The sequence below is a fragment of the Ruditapes philippinarum genome, unplaced genomic scaffold (assembly GCF_026571515.1).
Source record: "Ruditapes philippinarum isolate M1 unplaced genomic scaffold, ASM2657151v2 ctg11204_1_1_1_1, whole genome shotgun sequence".
In the NCBI taxonomy this organism is placed as follows: Eukaryota; Metazoa; Mollusca; class Bivalvia; order Venerida; family Veneridae; genus Ruditapes; species Ruditapes philippinarum.
This window is the reverse complement of record NW_026858088.1, coordinates 1-18,567: the sequence shown is the minus strand read 5'-3', so window position 1 is coordinate 18,567 and position 18,567 is coordinate 1. Positions and strand designations below refer to the sequence as shown.

The 18,567-nt window shown below is 32.2% G+C and overlaps 1 protein-coding gene across 1 annotated transcript; it reads right to left on the bottom strand.

Moving 5' to 3' along the window:
• Nucleotides 1–6,444: 6,444 nt before the first annotated feature.
• On the bottom strand, nucleotides 6,445–8,547 carry LOC132752035 (uncharacterized). The gene has a single exon (XM_060742308.1). It carries the CDS (start codon nucleotides 8,545–8,547, stop codon nucleotides 6,445–6,447), a length of 2,103 nt encoding a protein of 700 aa, XP_060598291.1.
• Nucleotides 8,548–18,567: the final 10,020 nt, after the last annotated feature.

Here is an 18,567-nt window from a genome sequence, read left to right as displayed (position 1 = left end):
TAATTAAAATTCTATAAGAAAAAATCGATCTCCTTTGCTAGATAGATCTGAAATTTAATATTTATCATTTTACATACATACTTGCTAATTATCCGCATTGGATGTAAACTTTGTTGATGAGAAGATTACTACGTTTTGATCTAGACATTCAAAACTATAGGTAATTGATACCTGTTTCATGCACATGGTAAACATTATCAAGAAGGTCGGAAAAGAGTTACAATCTGGCTCTATTAATATTATTATTATCATTATTGATTTAGCAGATATCCTGATAAATTTCTTTCTTATTGGAAGGCCTCCGTACTAGTGATGGGTCAATTGAGCTGTGCTTTAATGTTACCAATATATTGAAGCTTCCCGGTGGAAAAGAAATTGAGAGCGTTATGAGAGTAAAAAAGGAAAACTGGAATAAAGACAATCAAGGCGACGGCAACGTTCACAGGACGCAGCCCCCGACACAGTCAATCTTCCACAGCAGGGTTATTGCCGTGACTAGTGAAATAAACTTAAAACTGATTATATAGTTGTTGTTCTTTAAACCCTAACTTTCTTTCAAATTAAACGAAACAAACAAAATCATGATACTTGCAAGACAAATGTGAAGGGCAGGTAAGTAAAAGTAACTTTAAGAATTCAGTAAGATATTATTAACCTCACCTCATACAACAACCATTGCTTAAATTATGTTTTATAATACTTCCAACTCCTAGACGGTATACAAACTTGGGAAAGGGCAATGCATATCTTAACCATTATTTTTACTCCTTATAGCCTGCATATCATGGCATACTAGTACTCATTGTTAATAGTTTTGTAAATATTTTGATAAAAAAGGTCAGGTTCATTTCCCGACTATTTTGAAAACACGAGTGACTGGTTTTCAAAAACTGCAATGGCTAAATATTCATCGAATGCATTTCATTGCATAAATAAGTTAGGAAAGAGAACCCTGCTTTTCTTGCTTTATAGCACTAAAACCTTTACTTTTCTCTACTTTTGTCTCTTCTTTCTTCCTGTTTTTTCATATTTTTTTTGTTTAGTCTTTTTATTTACCACTTGAAAGCCTGAAATTAAATTTTTCATTGATAATTTAGCTGTGGTCCTGTGTTGCTTGGTCGTGTGGGTGTTGCATTCATTGAATGTTACCATTCCTTTTTGTATTTCTGATCGAAGATCAGGAAATACAAAGCTAACATTCGATCTCTGATACAGCGGTTTCACGACAAACCTAACAACAAGCAGTTTTAAAAACAGCTGAAAACTAGCGATTTAAAAGAAAGAAATATTTTCATTTTGTTATAAGTACCCAACAAATTACAACGCACTCAAAGTTTAAAAGAAGCTTTGGGTTATTGAATTGTCAATGAATGCACATTCACAAATTACGCGGATGAATATCATTTTAATCAATGAAAATGCTATTTTAAGCGATCTCGAGAGCGTATTTCACAAATAAATCTGACTGTCGAGTAGTGGAATATATACATGTCGGACTGTTTTAGCGAGAAGATTTTTTTTTAATTATTTATATCAATGTTAAACAACAGGTTTATCTTGAACAAAAAACCTCGAAATTAACCCGAAATGCAATGGAAAATCTAAATTTAGTATTACTTGATTTTATTCAGGCATTGTTCGTATATCTTCTCCGTGGTGCAAGGGTAACGCGCTCGTTTAGTGTGTCTGGGTTCAAATCCAATTAAAGGCAATTATTTTTTATAAAGTTTCTTTGTTAAGGAAATAGCCACGATATGCAAGGATAAAGTTTGGCTGTCATAAAAATGAACATAAATGATTTTTTGATGCAACTCTAGTCATGCAAAATTCCATATGTATCAAACTCTGGTACCAAGCAAGAAGAATTATAGTACATAAAAATAAACTTATACAGGAAAATAATACAGTTATACAGTGCGATTTAGATTGCATTCATATTTTAGATTGCAAAGATCAGAAAATACCACAGAGCTTGCAGCCTTTTAATTTATCTTGTTTTTCGTATGTATGTTCTGGAGATTAGGTGGGTGGTTCTCGTAATACTTTAAGATTTATTAGATTGTGTATTAAAAGCCTTTGTAAATTGTTTCGGAAATACTGGATATCGTTTTGAAAATTTATAGAGCTACTTAAGTATTTTAAACACATGAACGAAAAATTTCATAGTAACAGGAATTAAAATTAATTCCTAAGTATTTCGGTTATAGTGATTATACCGTAATCAAACGTTAAAGCTCTCCTAATAAACGTTCTTTGGAATTAAATACTAAGTGTAAGCACTAGAACATAAACCACCAGATTGCTTGCCAAATCTTTATCGGCAGGATATATTGGTTCACAAAACATAATTTTTCACAGTCATGATCAAATGAACAGACTGTCATTTTCTTCCTGTTACCGAAAGATACGAACAGACTGTCATTTTCTTCCTGTTACCGAAAAATACACACCAGGAAGATTTTAAGTAGAAGACACGTCACTGACAGAATGTTCTTAATATTTGAATAGAAAAGAATTTGCTTAAGCCAATTTATGAAAGAGAAATCGGGGATGCTACTTATTAAATTATTTGCCCACAAAAGAGGGTCTATTTTACTCGTTTAGATTATTTTCAAAAACAAAAGTCTCAAAAAGCAAAGGTTAGCTGATATTAAGATGTAAACCGCGACATATAAAATTAATTTACCTGTGAAACTGGAGTGAAAATGTGTTAGTTTATCCGGTTTTTTCTTCAGTACCTTCAGCACTTTGATCTTATCTGTAGTACAAGTAAATATATATCGTTTTCACCGAAAAATCATTAAATTCTAAACAAGTTTCTAATAGAATCATAAACATTTATTGTATCATAGTTTGAAGACTTTTCTGTTGAAAACGTGTCAGAGTTAGATCGAATTCATATACATGCACAGTGCGTAACTGGAGTGCAGGTAATAGTTCCCAACACTCCAGAGCATGCCCATTGATGTACTCATTCTTTTTCCTTTTTTTGGGGGGGGGGTGCTTTTTGTGGAATAACGATAGAAATGCCACATTCAGAAGCTGGTTCATAGGTTTTTTTCTGGGGTTTCATATTGTTACAACAGGGAACGTGCATTTAATTTTGCCTATGGTATGAATATGATGTAATTGTGTGTGGAACGTGTATGTACGATCCTATCAAACGTCACTCATTACATACACAGATGCCCGTTTGTGCAAGAAACAATTTTGCAAAGGGGGCACCTGAGTTCTTACTCCACCAGTAAAACTGAAGAGTCGCCAAAATGACCTACACAGTTTTGTGTGACGTAACTCCCACTCCATCCCAAAAACAAACAATCAAATCAAATGAGACATGTCATTAACTGTATTTGATTTAAATACGTTATAGATAGCGTTAAATACTTTTATTAGTGTGATTACACTGTGCTCGTTATAGTATAAATATCACCGATGCATTGTGTTTGCCTTAGAATATTGAAATTGAAACTGAAATGTCAATGAAAATAATTTTACATTCCGTTTTTTCTAAAAATGTCCGCTTCGCTGGCGTTTGATTTTTCAAGACAACGAAATTGCTACCTTGATTATCTTTTATACAGTTTTTCTTCGCTATACTCAAGTTATATAAACATGATAGGTTAGAGTGTTGAGAAAAAATCAATAGACTTTTTTACCCCAGTTTACTCTGTTGTTCCAAAAATGTCCGTTGCCTATTTTAGTTATACCCGATGAATTGTGGGTAACTTCTGTACATGTCTGGGAAAACCAACTTTCATTTTTGCATCAAAAGCTAATGTGAAAATGCATTTTCTAGCATAATTGTTGTTAGAGGGTTAGTTAAAGTGTAAGTTATTGATATTTTAGTCATAATATTGTGATTTGTGAGGAAATTTGTTTACATTTTTTTTTGGACACCAAATTACCTGTCAGACCTCTTTAGCCCCTTTAAGGGTTAATTTTTATGCACAAAGGAAAAGATCAGGATCAAGTGATCCTGATTTTATTTTCATTGTTTTATTAAAATCAAAGTTGATCGTATTTGCTAGAATTGAATGGTATACAAAATTAATGTACAGTTTTGCTTATTTGCAAAACAACAACCCTATTTTGGGATAAAGTCGACGAATATCGAAACAAATTAAAAAATAATCGGATCAAAATAAGGATCAATTTTTTAGGTCAAAATCAATAATGGGCAAAAGTAAAATTTATAGTCATCTTTTAAAAAAAACATTCATTAATTCCTTTTTTTTCATAAATGCTTTCAAGTCAAAGTATCAAAATATTTCTATTTTATCTATAAAAGGGTAGAATGGAGAAAATTTTTGTTTTTTTTTGATCTGTCTTTAAATCTTAGTGAACATGGGACCAGGGCCCAGAGGTTATCAAGAAGGCTTAGTGCCTAGATAAACACAACAAATGAAGCTGTATAGTCTTAGCAAAATTATTCTTCTAACACTCCTTGTGATTTTTGCACTATATATCTGCTGTACTGTATACAAAGAAGAAACAAAAACGGTGTTAAACTGCCAATAAACACTGATATGGGACTACACATTTATGCGGCTGTTTCTTTTTCACCCTCAATAATATATTAATATTTTTTTCTAAGACGCATAATATTAACACATTTTTATTGATACAATGTTTTCTTTTTATAAAATGCTAAAATAATATCTAAATGTATTGGGTGCCTAATTCAGTATCTGCTCTCAGAAGAATATTCTTTTTCAGTTTCGATGGGACTTCAAAACTCAGAAGAGGCTTATTTCATTTATTGTCCTTTTTTCCCTTTTTATTTTTATTAACTTTTTTGTTGTTGTTGTTTGTTTGTTTGTGTATGTGTAATTGTTTGTTTGTTTGTCAAATCATTATTTTCTTTCTTAATTTATACGTTAAATTTGGAATTGAAAAACTGGAAGTTTTATGTTTAATTGTTGCTGTGAAATGTATGAAATTGGATATCATAACGAATTAAAATGATTATAATTTAAAATCAGCATGGTAAACTTTTTTATATTTTGCATAAATTTTAAGAAAGGATTCAGATTAAATCATTATATAAAACAGATGAAATCATTATATGAAACAATAGCGAACATTTTTTCCGATATATCAAATTCTCAATCCAAAATGAAAATAAGATTGGTCTTAGGTTTTCGTCTGTCCAATGATAATGATTTAATTTAACAGTTATTACAAATAACAATTTAATTTGATTACATTTCATTAATTTTAATCATATTTAAATGCGCAGTACAAAATATTATTCATACATTTCGAATAGACTGCCCTTCAGTCGGGTAATTTTTACACACAAAAAACAGCGGTCACCATCCGCTATCTAATTTGTTAGTAAATGAAAACGAAATAAAAATAATAATTAGTAATCTTGATCCGATACCTGTCAGGGTATAAGATAAAATTATAGTATTCAAAGGCTGATTAAAACGAGAATATAAGCTATTGAAACAAGTCCGCTGAGATGGGCAGGGCTTATTGTTGATATCAGGTTACTTACCTGATATCAAAATAATATCAGGTAAGTGTTATCGGGCATTGACTTTAGCAGTTGGATGTTAAATCACGGCCCGAAAACCCACTTTTGTATATTCATTATATTAGAAAATTCTCATATTGTACACACGTGCTTGAGTAAATAAAGTTTTATCCGTGTGTGCGTGTGTGTGTGCGTGCGTGAGGGTGTGTGTGTGCGTGCGTGCGCGCGAGCGTGCGTGTGTGTTTGTGTTTCTCCATTATAATGATGTAATGTCTACATTACATGATGATAAACTATCAGATGAAGATAATATTTTGTTCGGAATTAGCTTATGGTCGAATTACGGTGCACTCGCTCTACTTCAATGAATGTTGGTGGTAAATGGTTAAGGGGGCTGGTTGAAAATAGTGGACAAATATAAAATTACTCACATACATTATTTATACATTTTACTTATCAAGTCGTATTCGATAACATGAAATCATTAAACATTTTTGTGCAAAGTCGAAATATAAAACAATATACAATTATATATAATAACATAAAACTGTTATTTGTACATACTTACATGATAAGTAAACATTTCGACCTTTTGTATCATATGACATTGTTCCTTTGTAATAATTTAACATAAACATACTTGAACAAAAATATCAACAAAAAAGAAGACAAAAATTTACAGCCTACAGAAATGGACAAGAATTGTTTTTGTATTAAGCGGGAAATTATAAAACACTTTAACAAAGTTGCGTGTATAGTGACAAATGTATAGCTTCTTTGTATAACCTTAAGACAGCCAAAACCCTTTCAATAAAACGGCAGAGAAAAAAGTTAAAAATTTATGATCATCAAGTAAGACTTAAAGACCGATCATCTCTTAAATAATGCAGAATTCAACATATCTGTACTGTTACAATCAAAAACGTTTCATGCTGCACGTATGAGAGAAAATGAAACCTCTACATGCGAGAAGCATATTTTCTTATTAAATTACAAATGTGAAAATTTGCGGCGTTGTTCCTCCTTCGTACTTGAAGAGAAAGCATAAAACACTGTAATGACTCCTTGGATTTGTTTTCCTGTTCCATACATTGACCAACAAGGTTTAGAGCTGTTTCCCTGTGACCAAGGCTTTTACCAGACACGGAACTAATTACAAGGTTACAAAGTGCTCGTTGTTGATCCTGGTATCTATGTAGATGTCCGTATGTCTTGTACTGTAAAAAGCAGAGAAAAGGGAGAGAATCAACCACTGCAAAGTTCATCCACTGTTTTTCCTCAACACTGCTGTGTTGCACGTCATCTTGCGTAGATCTCTTCATTTCATATTGTAACTCTCGAGGAACACAGTTGACCTCCTTTTGCAGAAATCTGACACAAAAAGATGTGATCTGATTGATGGAATCTTCGTTTAGTTCGTAACATTTTCTGTCTAATTCTGATGACCAATAATCAGACACTGATGAATAAGTGCAGCAACAACATAAAGGTCGAACAATATCACAGTTGTATCGATTTTCAGTTTGTTTTAGAATGAACTCCACATCACCCAAAAAGCCGAGACAATACAAAACTGACGCTAGTTTAAGTCTGCCGGATGTTACATCCGAGTTTAGACCTAGAGATAGCCACTGTAATGCGTTATATTGAACGGCAGTATTCTGTTGAATATCTGATGACACCATCATAGATCCAAGGGTAGAATAAAGAAACGGCAACAGATAACGGCTTGCAAGCTTTTCTAGTTTGTTTCCATGAAAACTATAGTTTACTAGATTTAAGAAACATTGTTTGATATTGATTATACGACCATTTGAAATGAAATGTAAAAGCGTTGTTGTGTTACTGCTAATATTTGTTGCTATGCTGATAAATAACCAACTTGAAAGGTATTCATTTATAATACTAGGAACGTTCAAAACATGTGATATTTCATAATCTGTATGAAGTTTGACCTGTAGTCTATAACCAATATCATCAATACCTATTCGAAGCAAACATCTACCATCACTCTGTATTATATCACTAATATTCCGTAAAATGTCAAGCTTCTCTTCAGCAGTAAATTCTCCTGCCATAAGGTTGTTTTCCGGAATTATAAAATGCGGGCAATTTTCATTTTGGATATAGCTTTGCAGTTCAAGCAAGCAATATGTTAAGCAGGAGAACAGAATTCTCCAAATTGTTCGGTCGGTATTTTGTATACAGTGTAAAACTACAGTTTTATACATAAAACTAGACAAAACACTTTCTCTTTGTGCTGTTGGAAAAGATTTCAAAATAATTTTCATCAAAACATAACAATGTATTTGTGTTAGGTTTAGATTAAACATAAAGCATCTTTCTCCTAATGATGTCGATATTCTCCATTCTAGTTCCCGGTAAGTACTAATCTTACTGCTAACACCAACAACAAAACAACCATTACTTACAACATATCTGATCATTTCAGATGTTGGCCACCCCCCTTTGCTATGTCTTTCTTGTAAATGTGAAGCTGACTGTTGCCATGAATTACAGGGAAACGCATGAACTATATCAACGGCTTTGTATTCATCATTCTCGGGCCTAGCGTTAGCTGGACCGTGTCTCTCAGTACCTGGCTCTATACCAGTCAAAAATGTATTTTTCAATAATATCCTCCCTTTATTATCTCTGATGAAATCTTCACAAATAATGTTTGTCTCAAAGAGAGGCTCATCAGATCGAAGTACCTGTAGAAAACAATATCCAGGTGTTACATTCTCATCCTGTATCATAAGAAGATTTATTTTATTCTGTTTCCACTCTGACCAGTCCTGTATTACATTATAATCATGATCCAAACACAGTATGTCAAAATCTGAATTAAGTCCTATAGTAGTTGTGCCTTCAGATTGACTCCCAAAACAATATGCCGTGAGGTTATCATCTTGTGACCTCTTTACCACAGTTTGCATATTCTCCAAAAGCATAAAAGCCCTTCTTCTTTTCATCACTATTTCTTCATTGATACCAACATCCTCTAATACCTCAGATAACTTCAGTGACAATGTGTTACTATATTCAGGTGATTGAAACATTCTGCAACGATAATAAATAAATATTTGTTTTTAGTTGCCAAAATGAGAGAAATAATTTAGATATTGCTGTGTGAATAACATATCATGATATGTAACATGAAAATGATTTCAAATACAAATACAGTTTTTGAAATAAGAATTATATTATGCTTTTTTATTGTAAACTTGAAAATTATATTTTATTTCATGAAATTGCAACACTAGATATTTAAGATATATTAGTAGATCAAGAATTATATCGCGCGTTTGCTTTAAGTATATAATTACATCACACTGGCAATGCAAAACATATCAAACAATAAAACTTGACAAATGAAACCATATTTTCATAAATTAAGCAATAAAACAGTTGTATTAAACTAAATTAGTAAATAGAAAATAGTAAAATTATTGTTCAAGCTTTTTCGTTAAAACAAAGACGTGAAATTACTATTTTTACACATTTGGGTTTGTTTTATTCATTTTGTGGACGAATAGCTTCATAACATTTATTGCTTATGTCTTTTGTATTGCATGTATATCAATATTGGACTACTTTTTTAACAAATGTTCTATTCTGTCCAGTTCTCAAATTTGAAAATACGTGTACATTGTATATGATTATATTAAAAAGATATATTTAATTTGCTTTATAGCTAAAACATGAAATTACTTAATAATATTTATTAATACCTTTTATCACCTTTTACTTTTTTCCGATTTAAAAAATATTTGTAGAAATTTAACAAGATAAAACAAAATGTTCCCGCTGCCACGTTAAACCATAAATATATAATTTATAGATATAATTAACGACAAAGCAAGGATGCACTTAGTTATTGCTTTATTATTACAATCGAAATTGCTGCATACGTTTTGTTATCATCATTGGATTTCGAAGCGATTTCGAAACTAAACGAACATAGCTCATTCAATGATGCATAACTTAATGATTTACTTGTTAAGTCCCTTGGTTCAGAGTGACGCTCATACAAAAATAGATGATATTATTTCCTATTTATTCTCCATTTCATCGAGGAAACAACATATAAATCAATACATATTGCGACCAAACAGAAAACCAAGTTTAATCTGATCGTCTAATATTAAACGTTGCGTTCACAATCACTGGGACCCAGCACAGTGTTGGGATAGTGTAAAAAAGTAATTCTAGAAAAAAAATATATACTGTATATAATAATATATAGACAAGGGGTTGAACTCGCCAAATCGGTCCTAATCCGAATGTCACTAGTCCAGTATAAGTCAAAATTGCAAAGTCATTTTTACGTAAATCATATAAAGCTCTATATCAAATTGCAGCTAAATGACATCACTAGACGTTGACAATATAACATAAATGTCCCTCTTCCCCACTTATACCACCCGTTTTTTGAACAACAAACCGATATTTCGGATAGAATATCGTATTTTTGCTAGGTCGGACACGATCGCGTAACCTGTCCCACCCACGCGATTTTCTACGTGTAAAAACACAATTTTTAAACCATGTCATTGTACCCAACCCGCAATAAACGATAAAACAGTCAACGCTTACAAAAAATTATGTTTGAAAACAAACAAACAAACAAACAAACACAAACACAATAAATCGTTTACAATCAGTGTTATTTAAGAACCTTTTATAACAGGTTTAAAAGAAATAATTGATTGATTTACGTACATTGTATATATATATTGTAAAACTGTTTTCTTTTAAGTTCCCATTTTATCTTTATTGGCAGTTATCCTACCCTACATACATCTTCTTTAAACGAAAGTATTATTTAAACGGTATAAGATTAATACCTGTGTGTGTGTGTGTGTGCGTGTGCGCGTGTGCGCGTGTGTGTGTGTGTGTGTGTGTGTGTGTGTGTGTGTGCGCGCGCGTGTGTGTGTGCGTGTGCGTGTGCGTGCGTGTGGTGTGGTGTGTTGTTTGTTTGTTTGTTTTTCAACATAATTTTTGTAAGCGTTGACTGTTTGAGACAATCAGTAGCAAGCGTCCAATTTTAACATTTAGTTATACAATTAAGAAAGTATCATCTCGCATAATTATGTTTGATATTTTACATTGTATTTTTTTTTCTTCTGAATTTTCAGCAAAATGTAAGATCAAAACTTTCTTTCTTTTTAACACGATATAATGTCGAAAATTGTCGTTTACTGGTTTTAAAAGTTGTACCGTTTAAATACTAATACTACTTCTGAATACCATTTCGCTCGGTCGTGGAGGAAACGTTTATGAGCGTTAAGGATGTTGCTGAAAACGGCTTAAAAGTCCGAATGGGAATGAAGAGGTTTTCCTCGATGATTATGTTGTTATATATAAAGTGAAATACTATGATTTCTGATAATTTTCGTTTGTCACAACATTTTGGCCACAATTTTGGTACTTTTGATTCACATCTCATAAAAACCTGTAGAGGCTTGAAAAGGCATAAGGGTTATCCTAATTCAATCAATTAAATTTAAATTTTGAAAGTTGTTTTTAAACGGAATTTTGAACAATTTACAAGTTACAAATTGACCATTATCCGTTATTCAATGACCAACCTACGTAATGAAAAAAGAACTCCACCCGCGGCCCACCCCCGTTGAAAACTGATCAACGTGTTAGACAAGGACCATTCTTATTACTTTTTATCCAATGTTATCAAGTGAGTGAGTGAGTTGTTCATACATTCCTTATATGAATGGTCATGCCATGGAACTAATATTTCTGTGCAACATATTTTCAATTATAACTGTTGATGTTGAGTGAAGAGAGAATCTATTCATTTTTAGTTAAGTTGACCTGGAGCTAATAACGTTTTGCAATCTATCGCTAATAACCGATAATGGACAGCTATATGGCATTCGTGTTAGTGAACTTAAATATCCCGCGATGTGGCAATATGCAGAATATTTTCTTATGTATATGTTTTTCTCAAAATCATAGGGAGTCTTTCAAGTAATTAAATGTACCAATACCTTCTACGGAGTATGAATCACTTTACTGAAATATTGCACAACGTGTATAAATCAATCTACCCCAATCTTGTACTAATGAGTATTTATCTTAACGATTTTTATATTGTAGGCGTGTTAAATTACATATCAATTCGCATAAATTAAGGACAACAAATTCTTATACAGAGCGATTTTTATTTGCACCCACAATCTATAACCTGATCAGGGAAAGGTATAATTGTTTATCAGTCCATCTGTTACGCCTGTTAACTTCGCGCCTGATCAGTAAACCAGGAAATTAAGAGAAGAGTTGTTAAGGCATACGACTCAACCAACACTACTGATATTAGATGAAGAAAACCGTATGAACATTAAAATAACATGTATTTAATGGCGCCAAACTTGAGTATAAAGATTTAAGAAACAAGATATCCCCGTATTATATTAAAGCGCAATCAAGCTTTTTGTATAAACCTGAAAATGATAACGTTGGTCAATAGTTGCGGACATTGTAAAAACCTAATCGAATTTAAATCATGGAAGATATAATAAATTATTAAGCGGTAAAGACCTCCGTTAGTTTTACACAAAATATGAATGAAAGGAATATCCCCTACTTCACACACAATATAAAGATAATATTCTTAAACCGAGAGGCTAGCTAAAGATACGTTTTCTAAAATGATTTTATACAGTTGATTATATCTATGTCCTCTGTTAAATAGATCATTCATCCATGAGTTTGAAAAAGATGGCTTCACTGTATGGAAATTTTACATGTGCATGTCGGGAAAGGCAGATCTACTATAAGACCCATCTTTTGTAAATCATAAGTATTACAACTATTCGTAAAACAGAAGTAAACAATCCAGAACAATTCTTAGCTTTGCCTTTTCTCACTAGAAGCATTTCTCACGGAGCCCATGGGACAATACACGAAAGCTCCTCAAAATTAACCATGAATAATTTTGTTATTTGCCTGGCTTATCTAATGCGAGGTATAACAATGAGTGTGTGTTATTTGATTGCTCCGAGCAGATATCTGTTTTCTAAGATCTCTCTCTCCACACACCAGACAGCACGTTTCACACATTAAATTACTACCGTTCAGAGAAATAACGCTCCTAAATATTAATTTATCAAAAATTTAACAAAGAACTCCTTTTCATCAATCCCTTGATCAACATATTTAATTTGAATTGTTAATGGCAGGAATATCCGGATCAATACAACGTTGAAAATGAATATACAATGAATTAATTTCATCTTATAGGTGTTGCCGTGGTTGTTTGTGTTGTGTATTGTTGTTGATCCTCGAATGTTGTCTTATTGGTTGAAGTGTTGTTTTATTAATAAGTTTGCATAAATATGACTGTTCGACACTAATTACGTGTGTTAAAAAGTTATAACAATAGTATATATATAATAAACAGTTAATACACTTTATTAGTTAAAATGTTACAAGCCGCCCTCTTATATCGGTTAACTAAATGCGCGATATATTATTTCACTTGCTGGTTCAGGAACTGTTTTATTAGTTTGTGAAAAATAAATAAAAACCATAAAAAACGTTAAAATTTCGCGTGTTCTACCAATTTCTCAAAAGTTAGATCTAAAAATCAACTGAATTTGAGAAAACTTCACAGATATCTGTTTTATTTCAATCACCTAAAGTCATAAAAAAGTATTTCCAAATGATGGTCATTGAACAAATAAATATTTAAGCAACCCATCCATATAAACTAAATTACGATTTTATAAAAATCTATCTTTATAAGTACATCATTCGTAAATATTACCAGAAAAGAAGAATATTAAACCTCCAAGCCTTTTTAGTTTAAAATATAAAATTATGTCTCACGGCGATTTTTCCGCCAACTACTTAAGTATCAATCGCATTATAAATGATAAAATAATCATTATAATAGCGATAATCAGACGATAAAACTAACATTGCAAAACTTTTTACAAAAATTATAAATATTTATCAAATTAAAACTGAGTGAAATTATATAGATTGTAAATAACAGAAAAATTGTTACGCAAAGACACACAAGAAATAAAAATTTTATATCTAACGTACCACGAGCCTGTTATTTCCATTATTATATGATCTTAGCTCTGTGAATTGTTCTGGTAGTAGTATCTCCTCTTCAAATCTTTTATTGCACATGCTCGTTGTCAAACATATAAACTTAAACTTTCCTAGTTTACGCGTATTTAATCTTACGATTTGTTCCACTCTCAAATAAAAGCATGAGTACTTACTAAAGTTTATTAAGTCCCTTTCATTTATATCTCTTTTCAATTTATTTCTTGCAATATTCTCTAGCCTGACACGGTGTCTTTCTCTATCCTTTTCCACGCGTCCTCTATTGATTAAATAGTGGTGTTTCCATAAAATATCCCCCTTCTCCCGGTAAGGTAGTCTAATGCTAATATTCAATGCCAAACGTTTCGTAATCCTCCCCCTCAATCAGCACTTAGAATGAAATGCTTTTTCACTGTCAAATTAGTACGGATCCCAAGCTGGACATAATATTATCTATGCCCACAGTCCTTTAAGGGTTAATTGGATGCAACCCACTACGGAAAAAGAAATCAGGATGCGAGAGGTGATCCTGTTTTTGTATTTTCATGTTTTATAACATTTAAATTTTGATAAATATTTTACTAGAATTTAAAAATACACACAAATAAATGTGTACACGAGTTCTTGCTTTATTTAACAACCAAAACAACCATTATGCGGAATAAATTGACGAATATCGAAACAAATTCAAAAATATAAATAATCGGATCAAGAAAAGGAATACAACTTTTTAGGGATCAAGTATCAATAATGGATCAACAGTAAAATCTCATAAGATTCTATGTTTGAAAAATAACTAATTCATTAATTCTTTTAGAATTTCCGAAAACATGCCATTTTGAATCCACATGCTATCCCAAATTAACTTTAACAATTATTCTCTCATCTTCATGAAGTATATAGCAAACGAGAAACATTTGAGTTTTTGAGTTTGATCTGATCAACTTAACACTAAACCGAGGGGTAAATTCAAGAAGGCTTAGTAACCTACATGGAAACCTGTATAGTCTTACCAAAAAATTTGTAACATACTTCAATCAACACTCATTGATGAATTTATTCACTATCGATCTACTGTACTGTACACAAAGAAGAAACAGAAACGGTGTTTAACTGCCAATAAACCCTGATTTGGGACTTCATGTATATGCGGCTGAAATTTTTTCTCCCTCAATAATATAGTTTACATTTTTTTCTAAGACGCATAGATCTAATATTAGCGCATTTTCATTGATGCAATGTATTTTTTTTTATAAAATGCTAAAATAAAAAAGATGTTTTTTTTTTGGTATTTTTCTGTTTTGTTTTGTTTTATCAGATTATTATTTTCTTTCTAAATTTATATCTAAAATTTGTAATCAAAAAAAAGTTTCATGTATAATTTTTACTCTGAAACGTAAGAAATTCCTTATCATAAATTAAAATGATAATAATTTAAAATCAGCATGGTAAACTTTTTTATATTTCGCACAAATGTTAAGAATAGTTTCAGATGAAATCATTATATGAAACAATAGCGAACATTTTTCCCGATGTCAAATTCTCAATCCAAAATGAAAGTAAGATTGTTCCCCTTTAAGTTTGTTTGGTTTTTCGTCTGTCCAATAATCATGATTTCATTGAACAGTTATTACAAATAACAATGTAATTTTATCATATTTAAATGCGCAGTACAAAACATTTTTCATTCATTTCGATAAAACTGCCGTTCAGTCGGGTATTTTTTACACAGAAAACCAAGCGGTCACTATATCTAATTTGTTCGTAAATAAAAACAAAATAAAAATAATAAATATCACATTTTGATCCGAGACTTGACAGGGAATGACATAAAATAGTATAATTCAAAAGCTGATTAAAAATGAGATAATAAAGCTAGGTAATCATATGCTCCCCCGATGAAATAGGGCGTGGTTATTTTTGATATCGTTATCTACCTGATATCAAAATAACCAATGTCTCCTAGTCGACCCAGTTACCACAGTAGCTCAGTGGATGTAAAGTATATTTATCGCTGTAACAAATTAGTAGTTTATCTGTCCAGAAAAAACTCCACTTGTTGTATGATCGATTATTAGAATATATCCTACATATTGTACACGATTTGCTTGAATAAATAAGTTGTCTCGTGCGTGTGTGCGGTGCGTCTGAAAATTCGTTGTTGTCGGTGATGCTGTCTAACGCCTGCTGTTTAGAGTGTGTGAATATCTCCAATGTTATACATGAATTTGTAGATTGTCTACATTACCCATACTATAAACATCAGACATGAAAATAAATTCTCTGTTACGGAATAGCTTAGTCGCCACCGTATATTTATTTCTACATAAACTCGCCTCTACTTCAATTATAATGTTGGTGGTAAATGGGTTAAGGACCTAGTTGGAAATAAAATTACTCACATACATTATTTATCCATTTTAAATTTCTTATCAGGTCTATTTGTTTACATGAAATCATTAAACAAAATCGGAATATAAAACATTATACAACTATATAATAACATAGAACTTTTATTTGTACATACTTACATGAGAAGTAAACATTTCGACCTTTTGTATCATATGTCATTGTTCCTTTGTAATAATTTGACATAAACATACTTGAACAAAAATATAAAAAAAAGAAGACAAAAATTTACAGCCTACAGAAATGGACAAGAATTGTTTTTGTATTAAGCGGGAAATTATAAAACACTTTAACAAAGTTGCGTGTATAGTGACAAATGTATAGCTTCTTTGTTAAACCTTAAGACAGCCAAAACCCTTTCAATAAAAAACGGCAGAGAAAAAAGTTAAAAATTTATGATCATCAAGTAAGACTTCAAGACCGATCGTCTCTTAGATAATGCAGAATTCAACATATCTGTACTGTTACAATCCAAACATTTCATACTGCACGTATGAGAGAAAATGAAACCTCTACATGCGAGAAGCATATTTTCTTAATAAATTACATATGTGAAACTTTGCGGCGTTGTTCCTCCTCCGTACTTGAAGAGAAAGCTTATAACACAGTACTGCCGCCTTGGGTTTGTTCTCCTGTTCCATACATTGTCCTATGAGGTTTAGAGCTGTCTCCCTATGACCAAGGCTTTTACCAAGCAAGGTAATATTTATAAGGTTACAAAGTGCTCGTTGTCGATCCTGGTGTCGTTGTAGATGTCCATATGTCTTGTACTGTAAAAAATAGAGAAAAGGGAGTGAATCAACAACTGCAAAATCCATCCACAATTTTTCGTTAAGACGTCTGTGTTGCATGTCATCTTGTGAAGATCTCTTCATTTCATATTGTAGTTCTAGAGGAACACAGTTGACCTCCGTTTGCAGGAATCTGACACAATATGATGTCATAAGAATGATGCAATCTTCGTTTTGTTCGTAACATTTTCTCTTAAATTCTGCAGACGGTTCCGACCATGGATGATCCCAGCAACCACATACAGGTTCATCAATATCACAGTTGTATCGATTTTCAGTTTGTCTCAGAATGAACTCCGCTATATGAATTAAACCGACACAATACAACACTGACGCTAGTTTAAGTCTGCCGGATGTCACATCCGAGTTTAGACCTAGTGATAGCCACTTAAGTGCGTTATATTGAATGGCGGTATTCTGTTGAATATATGATGACACCATCATAGATCCAATCGTAGAACAAAGAAACGACAACACATAACGGCTTGCCAGCTTTTCTAGTTTGTGTCCATGAACACTAAAGTTTGCTAGCGTTAAGACACATTGTTTAAGATTGACTATACGACCATTACAAATGGCATCTAAAAGCCTTATTGTGTTACCGCTTAAACTTCTTGCTATGCTGAAAAATAACGAACACGAAATGTATTCATGTATAACAGGAGGAATAAGCATTACATGATCTGCATTTAATTTGACCTGTAATAGATAACCAATACCATCAATACGTATTTCTCGCAAACATCTACCATCACTCTGTATTATGTCACTAATCATCCGTAAAAAGTAACGTTTGTCTACAGGCGTAAACTGTCCGGCCATAAGGTTGTTCTCGGGAATCATAAAATGCGGGCAATTTTCATTTTGAATATAACTTTGCAGTTCAAGCAAGCAATATGTTAAGCAGGTGAACAGGTTGTTCTTTCTCCAAATGGTTCGGTCGGTATTTTGTATACAGTAAAAAAGTACAGTTTTATACATAAAACTAGACAAAGCACTTTCTCCTTGAGGTGTTAGATAAGTTTTCAAAATAATTTTCATCAAAACATAACAATGTACTTGTGTTATGTTTAGATTAAACATAAAGCATCTTTCTCCAATTGATGTCGATATTCTCCATTCTAGTTCCGGGCAAGTACTAATCTTACTGCTAGCACCAACAACAAAACAACAATTACAGAGAACATTTCTGATCATTTCAGATGTTGGCCATCCCCCTATGCTTTGTCTGTTTAATGAATGTAAAGCTGATTGTGGCAAAGAATTACAGGGAAACGCAAATACTATATCAGTGTCTTTGTATCCATCTTTCCCGAGCACAGCATTGGATGGACCGTGTCTCTCAGCATCTTTACGTATGCCTGTCAAAAATGTATTTTTCAATAATATCCTCCCTTTATTATCTCTGATACAATCTGCACCAAAAGTAATGTTTGTCTCAACGAGTGGTTCATCAGATCGAAGTACCTGTAGAAAACAATATCCAGGTGTTACATTCACATCCTGTATCATAAGAAGATTTCTTTTATTCTGTTTCCACTCTGACCAGTTCCGTATTACATTATAATTATGATCCAAAAAAAGGATGTCAGCATCTGAATTAAGTCCTAAAGTAGTTGTACCTTCAGATTGACTCCCAAAACAATATACCGCGATGTTGTTATCTTCTGGCCTCTTTGCCACAGTTTCAATATTCTCTATCAGCATAATAGCCCTTCTTCTTTTCATTATCATTTTCTCATTGACACCAACATCCTCTAATACCTCAGATAACTTCAGTGACAATGTGTTTACTATAAT